This window comes from Glycine soja, chromosome 13, assembly GCF_004193775.1.
Source record: "Glycine soja cultivar W05 chromosome 13, ASM419377v2, whole genome shotgun sequence".
Taxonomy (NCBI): domain Eukaryota; kingdom Viridiplantae; phylum Streptophyta; class Magnoliopsida; order Fabales; family Fabaceae; genus Glycine; species Glycine soja.
In genome coordinates this window covers 24,783,171-24,806,294 of record NC_041014.1, presented here as the reverse complement: position 1 = coordinate 24,806,294, position 23,124 = coordinate 24,783,171, and the positions used below count along the sequence as shown (strand labels likewise).

At 30.1% G+C, this 23,124-nt stretch overlaps 3 protein-coding genes across 4 annotated transcripts; all 3 read right to left on the bottom strand.

Moving 5' to 3' along the window:
* Positions 1-4,366: 4,366 nt before the first annotated feature.
* On the bottom strand, positions 4,367-7,347 carry LOC114382375 (glutathione S-transferase L3-like). Its single transcript, XM_028341750.1, has 10 exons — positions 7,209-7,347; positions 7,035-7,109; positions 6,870-6,930; positions 6,512-6,598; positions 6,183-6,281; positions 5,985-6,087; positions 5,806-5,882; positions 5,201-5,308; positions 4,838-4,918; positions 4,367-4,736 (listed from the first exon to the last, which is right to left on the bottom strand). Exons 1-10 carry the CDS (start codon positions 7,223-7,225, stop codon positions 4,725-4,727), a joined length of 720 nt encoding a protein of 239 aa, XP_028197551.1. The 5' UTR covers positions 7,226-7,347; the 3' UTR covers positions 4,367-4,724.
* A 1,276-nt stretch (positions 7,348-8,623) lies between these two features.
* On the bottom strand, positions 8,624-11,504 carry LOC114382373 (glutathione S-transferase L3-like). The gene is made up of 10 exons (XM_028341749.1): positions 11,368-11,504; positions 11,181-11,255; positions 11,010-11,070; positions 10,700-10,786; positions 10,343-10,441; positions 10,138-10,240; positions 9,972-10,048; positions 9,361-9,468; positions 9,026-9,106; positions 8,624-8,924 (listed from the first exon to the last, which is right to left on the bottom strand). Exons 1-10 carry the CDS (start codon positions 11,376-11,378, stop codon positions 8,913-8,915), a joined length of 714 nt encoding a protein of 237 aa, XP_028197550.1. The 5' UTR covers positions 11,379-11,504; the 3' UTR covers positions 8,624-8,912.
* A 1,868-nt stretch (positions 11,505-13,372) lies between these two features.
* Positions 13,373-19,065, bottom strand: LOC114381021 (thylakoid membrane protein TERC, chloroplastic-like). Of its 2 annotated transcripts, XR_003659919.1 has the most exons (15): positions 18,815-19,065; positions 18,664-18,738; positions 18,332-18,450; positions 18,164-18,240; positions 17,674-17,761; positions 17,476-17,556; positions 17,318-17,374; positions 16,818-16,899; positions 16,141-16,190; positions 15,884-15,940; positions 15,725-15,803; positions 15,287-15,345; positions 14,992-15,061; positions 13,791-13,848; positions 13,668-13,715 (listed from the first exon to the last, which is right to left on the bottom strand). XR_003659919.1 is itself a non-coding variant. In XM_028340197.1 (14 exons), exons 1-14 carry the CDS (start codon positions 18,897-18,899, stop codon positions 13,624-13,626), a joined length of 1,059 nt encoding a protein of 352 aa, XP_028195998.1. In that variant the 5' UTR covers positions 18,900-19,065; the 3' UTR covers positions 13,373-13,623. The 2 variants fall into 2 exon arrangements, 1 of the variants encoding a protein (XP_028195998.1); XM_028340197.1 differs by lacking the exon at positions 14,992-15,061 and having other exon boundaries at positions 13,373-13,715.
* Positions 19,066-23,124: the final 4,059 nt, after the last annotated feature.

Genomic DNA, 23,124 nt, shown 5'->3' with positions numbered 1-23,124 from the left:
ATTAAGTTCTTCTTGAGTTCAGGAACATACCTCACATCAGTTAATGTTCTTACAATACCATCATTCATCTTGATATGCACCGTACCTTTGCCAGCTATACTACAAGCACCATCATTCCCCATCAGAACTTTGCCACCATCAACATTTTGGAATGTGGCAAACCAGTCTCTGTTAGGCGTCATGTGGAAAGTACATGCTGAATCAAGAATCCAGTCATCATCATTAACATTAGATGAGACAAAGAGAACATTTCCACCATCTGATTCTTCGGAGACAACAGCTGCTCCACCAAACTCTGAAGTACTCACTTTATCTTTCTTGAGCTCCGGGCAGTTCCTTTTCCAATGCCCTCCCTTCTGACAGTTATGACATTTGTTGTTGTTCTTATTCTTGCTGCGCGATTTAGATCGTCTTCGTTGGAAACTTTTTCTTTCATCCATTCTTCCTCTTACCATTAGACCTTCACCAGAGCTAGTACCTCCATATGAATCTGTGATTCGCCTTTTCAATTCCCAAGATTGTAAGGCTGTTTTCACCTCTTCCATAGATAGTGAGCTTCTACCGAAAATTATTGTGTTTACAAAATTATCATAGGCTCTTGGCAAAGAACTAAGAAGAAGAACAACTTGGTCCTCGTCATCAACCGCAACATCAATATTTTTTAAACTAAGAACAACCTGGTTGAAATTATCAATATGTTTGTGAATAGACTCACCTTCATGCATCTGCATAGTATATAACTGTTTCTTCAAACAGAGACGATTATGGAGAGACTTTGTCATGTATCTACTTTCAAGCTTTGCCCAAAGCTTGTCAGCAGTCTTTTGTGGTCCATATTAATTTAATTAAATTAATATATATGGTTTATATTAATTTACCTTAAATAATATTTACTATTTTTAATTTAAGGCATATAATTAACAATATTAGATTTCAACTTAAAATCAATTGGCACCAAGTAAAGTTGTCTATCAAATATATAAGTTGCACCCCAAGAACTGAGACAGACGATCTGGGACTTCTTAACAAAGTTCAGGCAAGTCTTGATATAGTAAAGCAATTTCTACCCTTGAGCCATTGATACCATCATCTACAGGTTCAGATTCTTCTATAGATGGAAGATGGTCGTTAATTCCATTTATTTCCCCACCTTTCATTTTTTTCCCCTTCTTTACACGAGAACTAAATATTTCTTCAATGATAATAAGAGATGGCCTAATTTCAGCCCAGCATTGAACCTTACGAGTCTTTCTTTCTTCTAAATAGTGTTGTTCCTTTCCAGAGTTATTTCCTGTGGCACTATCAGAAATAAAATTCCTGCCACTTGAATCATCCCCTTCACTAACCCTCCCTAGACTAGTACCCTCTTTTATCTCAGTACCTCCAGAAGTCATCCTGTCACTTGAGTCACCTCCTTTGCTAACCCTATCTTGAATTGTCTCTTCTATTATCTCATTACCTTCAGCAGACTTCCCGACAACAATAGTCTCTTCCTCTAACTCAGAAAATTTCCTCCCACTTGCATCATCCCCATTACTTAGCCTATGCAGATTTCTCTCTTCTCTTGCCTCATTACTTTCAGGTTCAGCCTTCAATGTATCTTTATGTTCGTTCTCAGAAGTTGGTTCAGATGATTCAGCTACCTGTTCAAGGAAGTCGCTCCATTTATCTGATCTTTCATCTTCCTCCTCCTAATACAATGAATATATCAGTTTGGGGATGATCATTAAATTGAATTTGTGCTACTTATTGTCAAAACCAGTTCTCAGAATTGCAAAGGATAACATCATTTATTTAGGCTTCATTTTTGCAGTATCAAAGGGCTAAAATGCAATGCTTTTGTTGTTTAGGATCATTGCTTCTTGAAATCATAAGGAAAGAAAATTAAAATGTTGCCTATAAATTCATTTATTTCTTATGTTAATGTCATACTGCACAAGGAACATCTAGACAATTATTAGAGGGTGAGCCTTATCGCAACAGTGAGCTTGTTGCCTTATATCCTAGAGGTCATGGTTCAAATCCTGAAAACAGCCTCTCTGCTTGTGGAGCTAAAACTATGTATGTGTACATCTACCCTCCAACAACCCACTAAGTGGGAGTCTCATGCACTGGGCTGCCCATGTTTAATCACATGTCTGCACACATTATGCATCTTTTTTGGACCAACAGAAAAAAAATTCAATAAGCTGCCTTAGATTAATCTCTTCAAAAACTATTTTTTCTCTCATAAAAGAGAAGACACTTGACATTAACTATTACCTATTGGAACAAGTATGCATTTAATGTTGTATGTTATTTATTCTCCATCTTCTTGTTGCAACTACTCCCTTTGTCACTTCAGGATTTTTAATTATTTAACTTTGAAAAATCAAGAACGCATTAATTACATTTTTTCAATAAGATCCCTTTTTTTTTTAATGAACCAAGGTTAGTTAACTTCACCCTAGAGCTTGCAATCCCATCTAGGTTGTCACCAATAAGATCCCTTATCTATTGATCACCCAAACGCTTAATTAATTTGCAATACACTGTAACTCTTTTAATAAAGGTATTTTAGTTTAAAAAGACTATTATGTCAAAGTAATTGGTGGAATTGATAATTTTGTTAAGATATGCATCATACTTTAGAGGACAAATAATTTGAAATGGAAGGAGCAATAATTACTGGATGATTAACTCAAAAATCATCAGTCACAGCCAAAGGTTTGTCATTCTTTACTATTTATTACTACTAGTATTTAACAAAAGCACTCGTGGGGAAGGGGAAACTCCTATCATTATTTACCCAATAGAGGAACTATGTCCTTTGAATAATGACGAACCTTAAAGTGCTGCTATTTTACTACACTGATCATGGGCAAATGATACATTTATTATATCCCAAAAAAATGTGTTCATGCATGTGTATTTGAATATGGGATTGAAACATTAAATTATATATTGTAATGAAGATTTAAATTAACATCGACTTACAAATTTAATTATATATTATCATGTGTTAAAAGTATTGTTTTTTATAATAATTTTTTAATTTCCAAAAGTGATCTTTAATTGATTAGTATTGAAAAAAAATTAGACCAATAATATATAAAATTAAATTTTATAAAAAAAACAATAAGAAGCATTTTTAACACATTTGTTAAAGAAAAAATAAAATATTTTACCTAATAAATTTATATCGAAATATAAAAATGATTTAAATTCAATATATATTAAATAATTTGAAATATTTAATATATTACATTTACTGGTCATTAATTCGTTCTTTCAAATTTTTAAATATGTCTTTAATTATGTATTAAAAAAATAGACATGAATTTGTAAAAAAAAAAAATACAATTAAGCATAAATTATCATTTATAACTAGTTATTATAAAAATTAACAAAATTTATTATTTATAGGAGATTATAATTAGATGATTCATCATTGTATAAAAAATATTAATTATCAAGTGTGTGTTATTTATTTTTATTTTCTCTATTTATTATTGAAAATATATTATACGAATTAGAAAATAAAAGACATAACGTAGGTATATTAATCCCTCAAAAAAAATTATATTAACTTTAACTTACGTTAACTTATGTTTTAACGGAAAGATCAAACAAACACTAAATAAAAACTCATCAACGACTTTAATAAAACTCTAGAGACACAAGTCAATTCAAGATATACATATCGATTTAATAGGTTTCATTTTATCGGCCATCCACGGGTTATTTCTGTCGTATTATAATGTATTATTTTCTACCTTGTACCAAATAAACATCAATCATGACCCGTCATAATCATGATAAGTTTTTTTAGTTGAATAATTGTTCTGAGGATCAACTTAAATGATATTCCATGATTAAATATGTTGTGATAATTACGCCAAATTAAGTTATATCCCAAGATTAAATATGTTATGAGAAAAAAGAAATATTGGGTAAATTTTATTAAACATCATGAAAAAGGTCTTCTGTCTTGAAAAATGAGCATAATTATATTTTTGTCCCTATAACTCAGGATAAATTTGATTTTAGTCTCCTAAATGTATAAAAAAATCATTCTAATCCCTTAATTTTTTTTTTTAAAAAAAGATACAATTTTAATTCCTAAAGACTAAATTTAAGGGACTAAAATGATTTTTTTTCAAAACCGTTTAGTTCCTTAAAACTAAATTTAAAGGACTAAAATTATTATTTATTTATTAAATTTGAGAGACTATAGTATGTTCTTTTTAATTTTAAGGGATCAAAATTGAATTCACCCCAAATTTCAGGTACTAAAAGCATACTTAATTATGTTTAAAAATTTTAACAAATTCTGGGTCAATCCTCTGGAAGAAAGTACAGTCTCCTCGTTTCCATGGCCTAGATGTACCAGAAAAGTTCCCGTCTTCTGCAGTTAAGCCTATTAATAATTAGAAAATGCTTTCAGCACAACGTTTTTTTCACAACCATGTATAATTTCCATGCAATAAACCTTTGCTGACATGTATGAGGTCAGGGACACTTGAGAGATATCAAAGCTAAATACTAACATAGTACTGGTAGGATAACTATACCATAATGATCAGCGATCACAAGCTAGTACATAAACATTATAATGTCATCCAAAAAAGCAAGCTGAAAAGTGAACATAATTATTTGACTGAAGAGATGCATCCCATGAATGCAAAGGACGTTTTGTTGCCACAGTCTATATATCTTAGAGGAAGCCTGCAACAATCCAAGGATCACTGTTGAGACTGCAGAGTAGAAATGCAAAGAGATTATAGTAAGAAACCAATCACAGTTAAGTTCAAAATCAATAGTTAAATTAGTAAGAAATTCACAATATATTTGGTACCAGTAAACGTTTCTTGTATTTATCAGCGATTTCTTGAGGATCGTTTTTTGTCTGTGTATAAGCATCAATCTTGTTCACCTCCTGTAAAAGAAACATATTCATTCCCAAATGAATCTCTTTCGTAACTAGTATGTCTGAAGGGGTTGGTTAGGCTTCTTATCAAAGGCATGAGATTGAGGGTCAAGTTCAAATGGAACATTCTGTCAACACTTGCGAAGCAAATGGAGATTCCATTCTGTCAACACTTGCGAAGCAAATGGAGAAATTTGCTTATGATGATTATATGGTGAATTCATCATATAAACAAGGCACAATTTCCACAACCAATGGAAGAAATTTTACACACAAATGATGCTAGTGTACCTCAATCCATGCTGCAAGTTTAGGCCTTCCTTCTGCGATGTCTTGTTTGAACAGCTCGGCAAAGACAATTTGATATCTTTCAATAAATGGAATATAGGCAATATCCACCTGATACTCACAAGCATTTACAAATTATATGAAAGAAAAAGGTTTTGTCATTGATATTATCAGATACTATACTAGTATTCTACTTTTGGATCAAATCTGACCACTTTATTTTATCATGTTGAAATTTTTGGGTTTTAGACAGAGGGAGGAAGAGATATAAAAAGATAATCAAATTCTGAATTAATGTTAACTATGATATATTACAACATATTAATTTGATATATTCATAAATTTATAGCACTAACTCTTGTTTATACTAATCATAATCCTAGTTAATTAGGAAAATATATAAATGATGACAAGGAAATGAAATATGGTAACTAATTCTCAAAAATAATGAAATACAAATGCTAGAGGATAATATAAGATATGATAAGATATTTCCATATATCCTTACACATTAGATGCATCACGACAAGAATTAGTAATCAGCCTGAAAGGCAGCAAATTTAAAAGGAAAACGAAAATCGAAGATCATTGAATTGATTTCAACTTACCAAACTGAATTGACCAAGCAAGAATGGCCCATCATCAAATTTACCAAGAGCATTCTCCAAGTATTCAAAAGAAGGACCTAATTTAAATTACCATTTTAGTTTTAAGGACCATTTATTATTTGAAAACAAAAAATAAAAACTTTCTTCTATGTACAAACTCAAATTAATATGCGGCTTACTGGCTTGCTGTACAGGATCTCCTTTCAATGAAGAGTTCAGGTCTTTGTTGAATGTATCAACATGGGATATCAAGTGCTCACCAAACTCTTTCTTGGCAGGATCCTAAAATCATTTCTACTTAACATCATTAGTTCATTCGATCTATTGAAAAGAGATGAGGGGCCATGACTGGAAAAAAGAGAATGTGCAGTTCTTACACTGGGAACCAAAGGTGTCCCTTCAAAGTTGACATCTACATATTTGATCAAATCAAGACTTTCTCCCAATACCTTGCCATTGTGCTCCAAGGATGGCACCTATATATATGTTTTAGGAGAACAAAACAAGATATCAACTGGCTGAATAAAAAATTCACTAAAATTGGATTAGTGGGAGATTTGAACACTATGTATGAGATTCTAAATTCAAATCTCATTGTGGCATTGTAAAAAAAAAAACTGTCTGAATCAAATCAGCTCAGTCAACATACCAATCAAATTAGCAAAGAAGCCAGCAATTTTTTATCCTCAATTGCCAAGTTACTCACCTTATTTTCAGGGTAGACTTTCTCCTTATACCAAGCTGGCCTGTCTTGAAGATCAATAGGGACCAATTTGATCTTGTCTTGAAGCCCCTGTAGTTTTAATTACCAATTCGAGAAACAACAGTGACAGAAAAAAGATTATATAAGAGTAAATAGTTTATCTACGTCATGTGACTACTTTTAAAGTCATTCTAACCAAAAAAATTATTGGCTGACAATTGTTTTTACACTGATAGTGCATAAAATTTAAACTTGGAAAATAATAAGAAATCACAAGAAGCAGACACTTAAGACTTGGCAAATAAAAAAAGTAAAAATTGACATTATATCCAAAACAAGGAGGACAGAATGAAGAAACAACCTTGTAGTTCCTAGTTATCCATACTCGTTGTGCATAGGGACAGGAATAACTGATGTACAACCTAAGTAAATAGTAAATAGTAAAAAAATAAGGTCATGGGCATGTGAAAATTGAAGCAAAACCATAGAAAAGGAGGTGAATTTTGGAGTGTGGAAAGGAATTAACCTGGTGGTGCCATCAAAAAGAGGTGGTGGGTCGGAAGTGGACGTTAATGGAGGAGGACGAACTGCTTGCAAGCCACTATGTTAGTTACAAAGAAAGAGCATTAGAGAAGAGGATAGGGTTGGAATTAAAAAGTAACAGAGACAGTAGAATTTAGAAAATGAAGAATTTTAATACAGAGTTGCCATTAACATTGTTCTTCACAGAATCTGAAGGATGGATGGACAGAATCAGAATAGTGTCTAAAGTTCAAGCGAGTTTGGCTTTTCTATAAGAAATATGGAACATACACATAAATTCTTTTCTATCTCACATTCATCTTATTTCTTTTTTCATATTTCTCTCTTTTATTTCTCATCAAATCATTTATCACACTGTCACTTAATAATTTCTTTTTTCTTTCTTACTGTCTCTCTGTTTTTACTTTTTACACCCATATATCTAAAAAATGAGGTGTATATAAACTTCATGGTTCATACAGTGTCAGCTATAACATCAACTTGCATTTCACTATTTGAGAATTTGAAATATTAATTTTGTAATTTCTTTAAAATTTTATTCAACTTTAATCTCTAAAAGTTATATTTAAAAAATACATAGATTTAAGTTAATACAAGAACAATTTTTTAAAAATAAATGGATTAAAATAAACAAGTTTTTTAAGGTATAAAATACAAAAATAATGATATTTTCATAGACTAATAACTTATTTAAACTAAATTTTATATTTATAGAATTAAATAGTTACAAAATTTATTTTTACATAAATAAATATTTGTAAAAAAAGTATTTTATCATTTTTTGTTTATACATTTTTTAAAAAGTTAAATAAAACAATTTTTTATATTTATTCATAAAATATATATTCTTGAACATAAAAGTCATATATTAAAGTGTGTAACTTTGGCTTTGTTGCCAAATATTTTACACACACGAAAGCAAAATTTATTATTAAAAAAAAAGCTCTCATGTAAATTTATAAATATTTCATTTAAAATACTAATAATAATATAGTATGTAATGCATTCTTTTTTAGATTGATTGATTCATGTACTATCACTATCTATATGTATATTTGGTATTCCGTTTTCCATACACATTCAATGAGAAAACCACGTCAAAATTTAAAAAAGAGGCAAAACTAGCGCTAAAATGCTTTATGTAATAAACAAAAAGTTTCATTTAACAACTCAAAAACTTGAATTACAAAGTTTCAATTAAAAGAGGGATTTAACGGTTAATTTACTATTTTGTGTTAAAAATAAACATAATAATTACTATTCATTTAAAAAATTACTAAAAAGACAATTATTTTCTCACAAGTTTATTCTTTGGTGTATTCTCATTAGTCCCTAATTCCCTATAGTTAGTCTTTGAATTTGAAATTTGAAAAATGATAAGTAAATCCTTGAAATTGAAGCATTGTGTATTTGGTCCTATAAAATCTTTCACACATTTACATAGTAAAAATATTAGTGAAGCAATGCTCTTCAGTCGTAATTAATTAACTAATATTAAAATTTGCGAGGTGATATATTGTTAACCATGCATAATTTTCATGCAATAAACCTTTGCTGACAGGTCACGGACACTTGAGATATCAAAGCTTAGTACGTGATATAACATAGTTCAAATAGGATAATAATACCATATTGGTCATTATATCATATTGATCAGTGATCACAAACTGGTACATAAACATTATTATGACATCAAACAAACAAGCTGAAAAATGAACGTGATTATGACTTCAAACTATCCTGCAACTCTAGCAGATAAACACAACCGATATTTGACTGCAGATGCATCCCATCCCGTGAATGAAAGGACGCTTTATGGGCAGAGTCTACATTTTAGAGGAAGCCTGCAGCAATACAACGTTCACTGTTGAGGCTGCAGAGTAGAAATGCAAAGGAAGTAGCAAAGAGATTAGCAAGAAACCAATCACAAATTCTTAAAAATCAATAGTTGAGGGATTCATAGTATATTAGTACCAGGAAGCGTTTCTTGAAAAGATCAACGATCTCCTGAGGATCGACTCTAGTCTCGGTATAAGCATTTAGCTTATTCAACTCCTGTAAAACAAACATTTTCATTCACAAATGAAGATCTCTTCTTTGTAATCAGTATGTCTGAAGGGTTAGTAGTTAGGGTTCCTATCAAAGGCATGAGATTGAGGGCCAAGTTCAAATGGAACAACCTGTTAGAACTTTTGAAGCAAATGGAGAAATTTGCTTAATGTTCAGATTGATGATTATGATGAATATCATCATCATATAAATTAAGTGCAATTTCCAAAGAAATTTTAACACAACTGATGTTAGTGTACCTCAAACCATGTTGCAAGTTTAGGCCTTCCTTCTGTGATGTCATGTTTGAACACCTCAGCAAAGACAATTTGGAATCTTTCAACAAATGGAATATAAGCAATATCCACCTGATCATCACAATTCACAAGCATTTACAAATTGTATGAAAGAAAAGCTATAGACATTGATATTATCAGATACGATACCAGTATATACTACTTTTGGATCAAATCATGACAACTTTTAAAATTTTGGGTTTTAGATAGATGGAGGAAGAGATATAAAAGATAACGAAATACTAAACTGATATTAACTAAGATTTATTACGACATATCAATATATTCGATAATTTGATATATTCATAAAACCTACAGTACCAGCCCTTATTTATACCAATCATAATCCAGGCTAAGTAAGAAAACAAATCCTGATAAGATAAAGAAATATGGTAATGAATTCTAAGAAATAAACAGGAAATGTGAAAACTAATCTTAAAGGATAATGTGTGACATGATAAGGTAATGAATTCTAATTCGTCAGATGCATCACGACAAGCATTAGTAATCAGCCTGAAAGCCAGCGAATTTAAAAGGAAAACAATTTTTTTGAAGACCATTAAATTTTAACTTACCAAACTGAATTGGCCAAGCAAGAATGGCCCATCATCAAATTTACCAAGAGCATTCTCCAAGTATTCAAAAGCGGGACCTGATTTAAATTACCATTTTAAGAACCATTTTGCATTTGAAAAGACAAAAAACCTTTCCTCTATTTACAAACTTAAATATCTTGCTTACTGGCTTGCTGTACAGCATCCCCTTTCAATGAAACGAACAGGTCTTTGCTGAATGTATCAACATGGGATATCAATTGCTCACCGAACTCTTTCTTGGCAGGATCCTAATAAAAATTCAACTTTAACATCATTAATTCATCCAACAATTGAAAAGAAATAAAAAGCCATGAAGGGAGAAAAGAGAATGTGCAGTTCTTAGCTCATACACTGGGAAACAAAGGTGTCCCTTCAAAGTTTGCATCTACATATTTGATCAAATCAAGACTTTCTCCCAACACCTTGCCATTGTGCTCCAAGGATGGCACCTATATACATATATTTTAAGGGAACAAAGTCACTTATCAACTGGCTGAATCAAATTATCTCAGTCAAGTCAACGCAGCAACGTAGCAACCAATTTAGTGCATACTCGGATTAAAATTGGGAGAGCTCAAAATTACTTTTACTTTGGAAGCAACAATAATATTTTCCTTCTTCATTTGATGGATTGGAATTCATAAAAGTACTTTCTAAACTTTAATCCAAACATAGCCTTTTTACCCTTTGTTGCCTAAGTCACTAACCTTATTTTCAGGGTAGACTTTCTCCTTATACCAAGCTGGCCTGTCTTGAAGGTTAATAGGGACCAAATTGATCTTATCTTGTAGCCCCTGTAGTTTCAATTAACAACATGAGAAATAACAGTGACAGAAAGAATAAATTAATAAGAAAACACAGCAAACAGACATTTAGGACTAACAATAATAATAAAAAAGACAATAACATAATATTTAACATCATAACTAAAAAGCAAGGCGAATAAAATAAAGAGATGGAAATTGGAATCAAATAAATGAATAGATTATTCTAGAACGAGGACAGCGAAGAAACAACCTTGTAGTTCCTAGCGATCCACACACGTTGTGCATAGGGGCAAGAATAACTGATGTACAACCTAAATAAATAAATAGTAAAAAAATAAGAACATGGGCCTGTGAAAAGTTGAAAATTGAAGCAAAAGCATGGAAAAAGGAGGCGAATTTTGGAATGTGGGAAGGGATTAACCTGGTGGTGCCATCGAAAAGAGGAGGTGGGTCGGAGATGGAAGTTAATGGAGGGGGAAGAACTGGTCGCACGCCACTGTGTCAGTTACAAAGAGAGAGTGTCAGAGAAGAGGAAAGTGTTGGAATAAAAAAATAAAAAAAAGTAACAGAGACAGAGTAGAAGTGAGAAAATGAAGAATTTTTCATACAGAGATGCCATTGAGGTTGATCTTCACTGAATATTTTTAAGGTTTGGATGGACAGAATCAGAATGGTCTAAGCTCAAGCAAGTTTGGCCCTTTTATAGGCCATGTCCCATCGTCAGCCATGACATAACTTTCCATTTCAGAAAATTTTCTGGAAATAATTGGTTCATGGTATTAAATTTTTAAATTTCTCTGGAATATAATTAGTATGTATTTGATATTATAAAAAAATTATATACTACTAGATTACTGTACATGATAATTTTATTAATTTTTATAATAATTATCTTTTAAAATATTGCATAATAAGATTTTGATCAGTTAACGATATAATTTTTTTATATTAGCAGTATTTGAAAGTTAAATTTATTTAATTTAATTTTAATCTCTAAAATTATAAAATTTACATGATTTTAAGGTGATGAAATACATTGTTTTTGTTAAATATAGGAATTAAATTAAATAACATTTTTATAATTATTCACAGAAAAAATATATTGTTAAGCATAAAAGTCATGCATTAGAGTGTGTAACCTTGACTTTGTTGCGAAAAAATAATTATTATTAAAGAAAAATACTAATAGTGTAGTATTTGATTCATTCATTTTAAGATACTTTTTTATTGATACGGGTATAAATTCATATTACTTTCTATGTAACAAACAAAATGTTTCACGTGACAATTATTCAATATAAAACCAAACAGGCTCACTTTAGCGTTCAGGGCAGAGGAACGTGATCTGTACAAGCAAAAGGTCACAAACCAATTGAGAAAATGAAGAATTTTCGTACATAATTGCTTGGACTTGGACAGAATCTGAATCGAAATCCTGTCTACATTCAAGCAAGTTAATCTTTTTAGAGCAATTTTAAATTAGTTGCTTAAAGGAGCTATATCTTGGTCAATATTACCTTATTAAAATCGGTTATTAGTTTGTACTTTGTAGTTAGCATAAAGTTAAGGAGCTATATCTTAGTCAATTACATTATTTAAGTGGGTTATTGATCCTGAGAAATTTGTCTTGATCATTTGTTATAAGAAGTCTTTAAATTATTTTTTTGGGTTTTCTTTCTCTCACAGGGATGAGAAAGATCACTAGTCAAAATTGTCTCCCATTCACTACGTAATTTTGTACAGAATGCAAAAAATCATTAATTAAGTGGAAAGGAGTTAAAGTTAATATCACGAATTAAATTAATTAAGAATTTTAACTCTTGTGAAGTGACTAAAGAGAGAAGTTCTACATATAGGACTATTAAGTACACAAGTTAATAAGCAAAAAGCAGTTGTTGTTTTTCTTTTCTTTTCTTTTTTTTATTGTAGTTTGGAGTCGCTTATTATCACCGATGAAAATGATCCTAGTCTTGCATTTTCCATCATCACTCATAAGTGATGACGATAGTTTTGCCTTGCTACTTGCCATAGAGGAGAATAATAGAACTTTGAAAGAGATGAGAAGAAAACTTTTTGTTGCTAAATTTTCACTTGTTTACCTAACAAAAACAGATACTAGAATCTTCTATTAAACAAAAATAAGAAACATTTTTATTCATTAAAATAATGGAAACACATTTTTCCACACATTATTTTTGTGAGTTTTTGTAAATCTATAAAAATGAAAAGTTTTAAAAAGAAAAAATATTTTAATTGAAAATTTAGGACTTGTTTGTAAATTTTTTACCTCAATAATAAAAAAAATTAAAAATTACCCAAATAATACAACCCTCAAATTATTTATTCAAATGATACAATTACTGTTCACAATATGAAATCGATTCCTCCCAAACCGGTTTTATATCATCTCTTTTTTTCACGTTAAGAAATTGTCTTAACGCAAAAAAAAAAAAAAAGAGAGAGACAATGTGAAATCAATTTGGGGGAACCGATTTCATATTGTAAACAGTAATTTGTACCATTTGGGTAAATAATTTGGGGTTGTATTATTTGGGTAATTTTTTATTTTATTTTTGTATTGTTGGGGTAAAAAACTCCTTGTTTGTTCTAAAATTAAATAAAATTAATTTTGGACCATTATGTGAAGTGAACATTATAACAGATAGTATGCTTTAGCATTGAACATCAACTTAAGTTATAGGACAGGCTACAAATTATTCCTCTATTGGCTTAAGAAAACATGGGTTTTTATTGTTTTGGGGTGGAGGGGGTGTGTAGGGGTAGAGAGGATGATGAAATTGCTTGGTAAATGTAAGCAACCATATAGAGCTCAATTCATGAAGAGTTGGAATTGAGTTTCTAAGCTAGTCAGACTTGTTAACCAGACTTAATACCACTCCAATGGTAAGACTTGAGGCTACAAAAGCAAGAGATGCCTCCGTTGAGACATGGAGTCCTGAAGGAACGAATGAGGAGATGTGAAAAATCAACTTTGTTTAAATTGTTAAGTGGAGAAGCGATGTGTACTCACCAAAATAGTCGAGGATCATCTTAACCCCAATGAATCCCAGAACAACAGCAATGGACGGCTAAACAAAGCCCAAAAAATGGATATCAATAACAAGGATGGAAGCATAAGCAAACAGAAGCATTGAAAGATACCACAACAATGAATGTTCAACATGCACTATCCTGAATAAGTAGAAATGAAATTCTCAGTAGCAGCTTGTGCAAAGAAATAAAAAAGGACTAATGTGCAAGCCTCCCACCTAGTGAGGTCTAGGGAGGGTAGATGTACGGTCTTACTTCTCCAACTTATGCAAGAAAATTATTCCTAAAAATAAGAGCAATGCTACTAACATAATTAATGGAGGGTTACAACACGTTATTTTGTATCCTTAAAACCAAAGAAATTATTGGAACGCCCTTAGATAAAATACTAGATTTATATATACACTGACATAGATATTACAAATCAATCATAATTTGCTTCAAGTTTATTACATAGAACAAACTACTAATAGTCATATTTCAAACCAATTAACGCGTAAACCTTTGAACCAAAACCTGACAGAACAGCCACAAATTTGAGATTCTAAATGATGTATGTCAAATGGACCACCAGTAATTTGGTTTCTGAATAGGAATTAAATGAATTATGCTGCATTTAAGATGTAGATCAAACTACAACCCCAATTCGGCTGTACAAGAAAGTATCTAGTGTCCTACAAATGCATTGTTCTGTCTGGTGCATAATACTCAACGGTTTTCTGCTAAAGTGAACATTAAGGTGACAGTAATACTATAGTGTCTTTGAATTAGATTCAATTTTCTCAGAATCAATTCCAATTTCATGTTGAAAGCCAAAGCAACAAAGTTGCTTCCACTTTTTCACCATGATTTTGGGGACCAGAATTGATTCTAGTAGCTTTCCAAACTCACTACTAATAGATGCTAATGTCAACTGCTATTGGCTTTTGTTATTTTGTTTAGGAAATGAAGGTTTCAATTTGGGATTATTTTTTATTTAGAATTTTATTCTGTTTTGGATTTGTCCTCTTAGGGTGTTGGGACTACAAATAAACCATTAATCTATAAGCACTTGACCTTTTGTATAACTGTTGGTTCCTGTCCTACATCACTAAGCCATTATTTTATCACCAAAATGAAAATTGTCAATCTTCCTCTAAGGATAAATTTGCAGATACAAGGCAAATGCAGGGAGATCTCACTTTGACAAAGGAACCCAAGCCACATGTCTTTCTAAAGTTCCTGTTTCCCACTCAGACCACTATTCTTCTCCTGACAAAAAGAGCATTAGTCTTTTTTTCGACCACTATTTAGGATGAAGTGGCAAGCTTCAATATAAGCAGGAAGCCCAAAGAAAATAACAATGTTGAAGGGATATTAGAACCATAGTTCAAGTCCCAAAAGTATACACATTGTTATGTTAAAGGATAGACTTGTAAACAACAGAAAATTATGCAGCAACCAAGGTATATCAAAACAAACCAAGTCAACATTTACCTGTAAGTACTTCAACTCTGACATACCCTCAGAAATTATTAAGAAAAGTGACCTTAAACCTACATTTGACAAATAACAGATGGTTAAATACAAATAAATTTATGGGGAAAAGCATCAAGAATTGTTTGACAGATACACATCTGATCTGAGATTATGACAAGAATGAATACAACTGCATCGCCACCTCCACAAGACAGCAAAGTAGAGAAATAAAGTTACAAAACAACCATTTCTGTGCAACAAATTCTCCGTTATAAAATTAATTATTACAATACATTCCACAAGCAAATAGATGAACTACCCATAAAACAAGAACTGTAGTTGGTAAGCTTTTCAGGCATCAATCAAGTACACTTAAGGAACACAAATCCCAATTCCAAAACATCATAGAAAACAAGTTCAGATATGCACAAGGGGAACAGAAGTAAGAGAACTAACCCAAAATGGCAAAAAGATTAGACGTAAAAACTACAAATGGATCCCGTGTTACACCAAAAACTGCAGGTATTGAGTCAACCTATAAAAAAAACGAGTCAATAATCCAATGCCAAATTAACTACAAATTCCACATGAAATGGATGGATGAGAAAAACCTACTGCAAATGCAATGTCACTGAGCTCGATAACAGCTACAGTAAGAAGCAAAGGGGTGGCCTGCCCAAAATGTTTGATCCCTGTTAGAAATCAAGTTGAAATTAATTTAATTCATAAAAAAAATCTTTTTATTGAAAAAGAAAGAGAAATGATATTCTAATAAAAAGTTCAATGCATTCATGCTGGGAAAAGATAACTGATCAAAATAAAGACAATAAGGAAGTAATTTTAATCCATACAGACACTCATCAACAGCTTACCTTCCACACCCCATCAAGATTTGTTATGAATCGATTTCCATCATAATACGCTGCAACAATTTTGTCAGAAGTAAGATTTTGGATGATAAGATAACAACACAGTACAACTTGAATCAGTGCAAAAACAATGACACGCCAAGTGATAAGCATATGCCAACATATATTTTGCCCCTGCCTGCAGTCACCCATGGTAGCATTAGCATACATGGAGCCATGTACCTAAGCCTGTGTCTATCTATTTATTCTAATAAAAAATTTCAAAAAATGGAACAGTGGATCAACCCAATATAAAAATGTTCCAGCTTATACCAAAACGAAGATACAATAGCATATGTCTATATCCACAATTCTATGACAGAAATACTTGTGAAGTCAAAATTATTCTTTGCATGTACCAAACAACATAAATTGCACTTATATGGGCACACACACAGACAATTCCATAAGAAAAGGAAAAACTGAAGTTTCCTGAACCATCATTCAAGTAAGCTTTGATTCAGCCATTTCTACTTAAACATTCATTTGGATTTTAACAAATTCAGATTAAGTTTTCTACCAATTCTTGTGATTGTTTCAGAAAGTAAGAATCAAATTTCAATTTCAGAATACCCAAGAAATCAACAGCAAATCTCCAACTAGGAAAAGAGAAATAAATAGTCGTGCTTAGAGAAAATTACTTGTTACAGGGATAAATTTCTGACATGTCTTCACCACAAAGTTATCGGATAAGTCAGATTCATCTTCTTCACTGGCAAATAGCTATTCATAAAACAATAAACACGCTGTAATTAAAACCAGTCCATGGAATTGTGAATACCACAACAAGTATGAAGTATGAACCCCCTAATATATTATTAGGGAGATAAAACCATTCAGGTGTTTCCATCTAAAACTTTAATGTTTTAGATGATTCATTGTTGATATCACATATAAGCCTCTTTGACTACGTAGTCGAGAGTGTGATCCTCATAACTAGCATTCCTTTATAATTAAACTGAATTTCAATGGTAATAAAATGGGCATATTAATTATCATGCTTTGAGCACAAATTTGCATGATGACAATGTTAGGTATATTAATTATCCATGCAGTTCCACCTAATATCTTAAGCCTTTAATTAAGGATCTTGTTTCCTTGACAAACATGAACATGGGTGAAAAAAATTGTGAATCTTCACCTTAGATGACGAGTAGAGTAATATCGCGGCCAAGAGAAGGTTGACTGCCTCAAACCTCTAAACATCATCATAATAAACAAGATGATCAGTAAAAAGTATAAAACTCACTTAAAAAGTTAAATATGGAGAAAAAAATATATCTTCATCATGAAAAACACCTGCAGGGTGGCTGTTCCAATAAGTATTATTGTCAGGCGAAATACAACTGCACCGGCAATACCATAGGAAAGCACACGATTCTGTAAGTTCAATAAGAAAATGAAAAATTTGTTAAAACAATATAAACAAGTTCAGAATCAATAACTTGTTAAGTTAAAATTGCTCATAGTTTACGCATGACAAGTTTTATACATCACCTGATATGTAACTGGCACTTTGAAGTAATTGAATATTAGAACAAATACAAAGAGATTATCTACAGAAAGACTTTGCTCCAATATATACCTAAAGAAGCACGTAAAAGTCAAAGGTCAACATCACACTCAGTTCAAAGCTCAAGAAAGTGGAAAGCAAAGCAGAGAGAGAGTGGAAAAGCAGTGCCATCATAGTTCAAACTATAAAGTAAGTATTCTTGAATCCCAAAATAAACATCCAATACGCTATAATTTCAACCACGTGGTATTTGATCAATCTATAGGAGATATACTATTCTAAGGTCATATATAAAGGAGCAACAAAAGCAGAACAAAGAAGTAGAGAGATGATGGCATATGTAACACTCTAAAATTAAGCTTAAAGAAACTTTGCACAAAATCAACTGTGACTCATCCAGAACATTAATTATTCCAGCACTGTAAAATTGGACCAACTTTCTAGTTGATAACAAAATTCAGTTATTCCGCATACCCAGCAAAGAATTCGGATGCCTTGTCAAAACCTTCCTTAAAACCCAAACCAACACCAAATGCCACTGCAGTGCACACCTACAAGAAACCATAACCAAAAACCAATGTAATTCTAAATTCTAAACAACAAAAGAAAGCAGTAAAACATAGTTAGCAGAGATCTTCCCACCCATAAGGCTACAGTTCTGACGGAAGAATTGTAACCCTCATTTCCCAGAGATTCCTGAGTGGGAGATTTCTCAACTTTGCCTATGTCATCATTTTGTTGAGCACTGATCCTCTTTACTTCTGCACATTGAATTGAGAGAGAGATTATAGGCTAGTCTCCAAGTCCAAGATGGGATAACAACTCTAGCATAAATGACTATCTATGCTGATATACATAATTAGAAAGCAGCTGAAAACGTGGGACAAGAAAATTAAGATTTTGAACAAGGTGGGTACAAGAGAAAGTAAAAAAAAGCAAACAAATTTTGTTGATTTGAATGATGGGGTAGTCACCTGAGGCATAATTGTCATGGCCAATTCGTCTGGAGCACAGAAGTGGGAAACGGCGAGGAGGACGATAATGGTACACTGCCACACACAAAGAAAAACCCTTTATATTTATTAGTGACATCTGACATATTTGGGTTGGAGAGAAGGAACAGACCTGAGCAAAAGGAAGAGATGGGGTGGTGAAGAACAGAGCATCTGAAAGGAGGAGCGTGAATGTGAACAACAGAGGCCAATCCCATAACTCTTGGATTGGGTTCGGTGGGAAAAACACAAGTTGCCAAACAACAATGAAATCAAACTTCCAAAGATGCTCTGCTCTGGTGATGTTCTCGCACCGATTTGTTTCGATCAGAATTATAAAAGGATAAGTTCTTGTCACGCTCGCTCAGCCTCACTACTCACCATGGAGGAATTACCTTTTATTCTATCGTTTTCAGATTATATATATATATTGCTTTATGATGCATTAAGATTTTTTTTAAGATTATTCTTAATCAAAGAGTAATATATAAAAAAAGTAATTGAATCATTAAAGAAATAAAAAAATATATTAGGAAGTTATTTAGTGTTTTTTTTAAAATTCAGTTAACTGTTGATTTTTGCTTTTGGGTCCTTATACAAAAAAATATATATATTGTTATTTTCCTTTCGCACCTGGTAAGTATAATGGAAGTAGCACATTAGCAATTTAGTGGGGCCTTGAGTGATGTTGGAGGTTAGGATGAGAAGGACGTGTTTAGAATATTTGATTTTTCATAGAGCTCTTCTTCCTCCAAAGTTTTGTGCAAGCTATGTCTCGCCCAAGTGTTGGATGGAAAGACCCTCTAAGAAAGGCATAAGATATAAAAAAGAAAGAGACAATATACCTCTGTTGAAGCTCTAGGACACATGGTAAATGAACAATCTGAGAGGTTACTGCAAAAAGGAGATATCATCCTCCATATGAATTCAGTGGGTTTTGATACCCCATAAAAATATCCTTTTTTAAAAATAAAAAATAAAATCTACAATTCCTTTAGCAAGGACACCCAACATTACCTCTTTTCTTCTCCATCATTCAGCTTCCCCGTTCAATTGGTCACACTTAATACATACCCATATATACCCATAAACTCTGATAACAAAACAATATCAAAACAAGATAAGATAAAATGAGGTAAAAAAAATAAGGCTCAAATAATAGTTTATCATTTGATCCAACTTTTTTTTCACTTCAAAGTTACTTTAAGTGAAAGCTAGAAAAAGTAAACAAGAATTTTAATTTTATTTTTTTTTTACTTTAAAATCTACTAAAGTTGTTTGGTAGTTTTTTTTACAAAATTTTAATTTATTTTAAATTAACATATATGAGTCTTTTTACTAAAATTATTTTGTTTGTTTTGTTTTTTTTCTTCAAACGTTATCTAAATCATTTTTTTTCATTATTTGGAGCACTATCTAAATCGCTTTAAACATGAAAAATAAAATAAAATAAATATAATTTGTAATAACTAAAACAAAAAATTGTGAAAAAAATAAATAAAAATGATAAATTATAATGATTATAAAAAATTATTTAAGCTTTTTTATTATTGTAATTATATTTACTTGTAGCTATTAAAAATAAGATTCAGGAGCATGTATAGCCAATGTATTATTGACGCGCACATGTAATTCGTGATCTTATAATCAATACTGCCTCGTGATGATGACCAAACACTTTCGAGCTCATTTAGAGATAAAGTTGTTTTTTTTTTTTACAAAAGCTAAAATGATTAATTAAAGAGCATAATTCTCTTCTTTGTACAGTCTCAATAAAATATAATTTTTATTCATTTACCTTATATATCAAAATTAAATTCAAATTTCAAAGACACCAACTATTGTTATAGCAATTCCTATTATTTGTTCTATTAATTTCATTCTCTAAAATAAATTGCTATAGTCTTTCTTAATTTTTAAATAGTTACGTGTGTCCAAAATTAATTATCCTAAATTATGTCTTACTCTTTTTATTCAATTAAACTTATACCAATTTTATTTTATTTTTAATATCCTAAATTTCTAATCCAATTTCATTTTAGATTTATTTTACCATCTCTTTTAATTCATTTTCCATCATAAAAATCATCCTTATTACTCACGCGTGGAAGCTAAACATAACACCCACCATTTAACTTTTACTTCAAATATTTAACACTTAATTACCAACCTTATGCCTCCAGCTAGCAACGTGCCACTACCCCTGATTTGATTCAATATGCATTTTTTAATTAAAAAAAATGTTCAACATTTTAGAATCATTAGATTTATTTTGTTAATTTGGCAACAATTATTGATTAAAAGACTCTAACATTTTAGAATCATTAGATTTTTTTATTCATTTCACAATAACCATTGATTTGATTTCATACAATTTTTTTATTAAAAAATACTTAAACATTTTACAAATGCATCCCATTGATTTCATGTTATATTTTTTTTAACAATTAGAAACTAAGAAATATGTTTATAATATACCAACACACCTAAGTCATTTTTTTAATTTTTTCATTTTAAAATATATTTTAATATTAATTTTTTTAATAAAAATCTATATTTATATATCATATGTAAAGGAAGTTTGAATTTTAATCAAAATTCTAATTTGACAATAATCATTAATTTAATTCAATAAATATCTTACATCCTTAAACATTTGTGAATTGTTAAATTGAGATTTTAATTTCACAACAATCATTGATTTGATTCAATATGCAATTTTTAATAAAAAAATACTTGAACATTTTAGAATCATTAGATTTATTTTTTTAATTTATCGACCAACATTGATTAAAAGACTTAAACATTTTAGAACTATTAATTTTTTTTATTCATTTGACAATAACCATTGATTTAATTCAATGCATTTTTTTTTGTAAAATAATGTTTAAACATTTTAGAACCATTAAACTTATTTTATTATTTTGCCAATAAACATTTTAAAACCATTATATTTTCTTTATTAATTTAACAACAACCATTCTTTAGATACATTGAAAAAAAATTGTAAGAAAAAAATGTTTAAACATTTTAAAACAATTAGATTTTTTTTCATAACCTTGTCAATCCCATTGATTTCATGTCATTTTTTTTTAACAATTAGAAAGTAAGAAATATATATTTATAATATACCCACACACACGTAAGTAATTTTTTTTAATTTATCATTTTATAATATATTTCAATATGTAATTTTAATAAAAATATATATCTATCTATATATTATATATAAAGGAAACTTAACATTTGTTAACCATTACAACAAAACTTTAATTTGACAATACTCGTCTATTTGATTCAATAAATCTATAAGATACGAAACATTTGTTGGTGGTTGAATCAAAATTCTAATTTGATAATAACGATTGATTTGATTTAATGGTTTTCTCTTGGTAAGAAAAACACTTAAATATTTTAGAACCATTAGATTTTTTTATTAATTTAACAACAATTGTTGATTTTATTGAATGCAATTTTTTTACAATAAAATGTTAGATCATTTAGAACCATTATAATTTTTGCATAATCCTACAATATCTGTTGATTTCATGAAAAATTATACATAATGTAAGAACTAAAATTACATCCGTTGATTTTATAATTAAAAATAATATTATATTTTACATGAACGGTCTTAATATAGTTTCATATTTATCTCATGAAAAATAATAATTTTATAAATATGTGATTAAATTTAAAATAAGTCATAATATTTTATTTTAATTAACAATTAAAAATAAAAATTTAAAGAAATAAATATTATGTATGTATAAAAAAGTATACTTTTCTAATTTAGTTATTAAAGCATATTATACGAACAATAGTAATTAAAAATAAGGACTCTATTGATATTTAGTAAAATTCAAAATAATATTTTTTTTGGTAAAATATATTTTATTGATATCACTTAGTTTTGTAAAAGAAGTATCTAACCAAGCTAAATTTAAAAGAATAATTAAAACAAAACCACCAAATTGTTGATTCGAATGGTAGTGCCCCTTAAGTGAATATATTCCGTAATAATAACATAATTAAAAAAATTAAAAATATCAATCAATTAATTAACATTAAAAGCCATAAATAATTAAATATATTTGTAATTATTACAGTTCATAATATGGTTTTTATTTTTATTTATTAATAAATAACACATTTATCTATTGTATTATGTTACATTTTAAATTAGTGCAGATAAAATATATACAAAAATTCATGAGTAATTATAGTTTTATTGAGATATACAAGAGAATTACGAAAGTATAAAAAAAGTATGAATAGGCCAAAATAAGAAAATTACCGAACAAATTGAACATTTAACCAAAAACATTTAGTTTAAATAGTATTAATTTGAGCAATTTAATCAAGTATTAAATGAAAATTTCCTTTTAAATGTAACATGAAATACTAAGGATTTAACATGCAAATATTCTTTTTTAATCCCTT

What these genes read in the sequence shown, in the direction of transcription:
- LOC114382375 (XM_028341750.1), bottom strand. An exon ending in AAGTCTACCCTGAAAATAAG is followed by an intron (nt 6,282 to 6,511) that starts GTGAGTAACTTG and finishes ACATATATATAG; the next exon opens with GTGCCATCCTTGGAGCACAA. An exon ending in AACTTGCAGCATGGATTGAG is followed by an intron (nt 4,919 to 5,200) that starts GTACACTAGCAT and finishes TTTCTTTTACAG; the next exon opens with GAGGTGAACAAGATTGATGC.
- LOC114382373 (XM_028341749.1), bottom strand. An exon ending in GGATCGCTAGGAACTACAAG is followed by an intron (nt 10,787 to 11,009) that starts GTTGTTTCTTCG and finishes TTGAAACTACAG; the next exon opens with GGGCTACAAGATAAGATCAA. An exon ending in TGCTTGGCCAATTCAGTTTG is followed by an intron (nt 9,469 to 9,971) that starts GTAAGTTAAAAT and finishes TGTGATGATCAG; the next exon opens with GTGGATATTGCTTATATTCC.
- LOC114381021 (XM_028340197.1), bottom strand. Translation starts at nt 18,899, where the DNA reads ATGGGATTGGCCTCTGTTGTTCACATTCACGCTCCTCCTTTCAGATGC. An exon ending in TACTCTACTCGTCATCTAAG is followed by an intron (nt 16,900 to 17,317) that starts GTGAAGATTCAC and finishes TTTTATGAATAG; the next exon opens with CTATTTGCCAGTGAAGAAGA. An exon ending in ATCTTGATGGGGTGTGGAAG is followed by an intron (nt 15,941 to 16,140) that starts GTAAGCTGTTGA and finishes CATTTTGGGCAG; the next exon opens with GCCACCCCTTTGCTTCTTAC.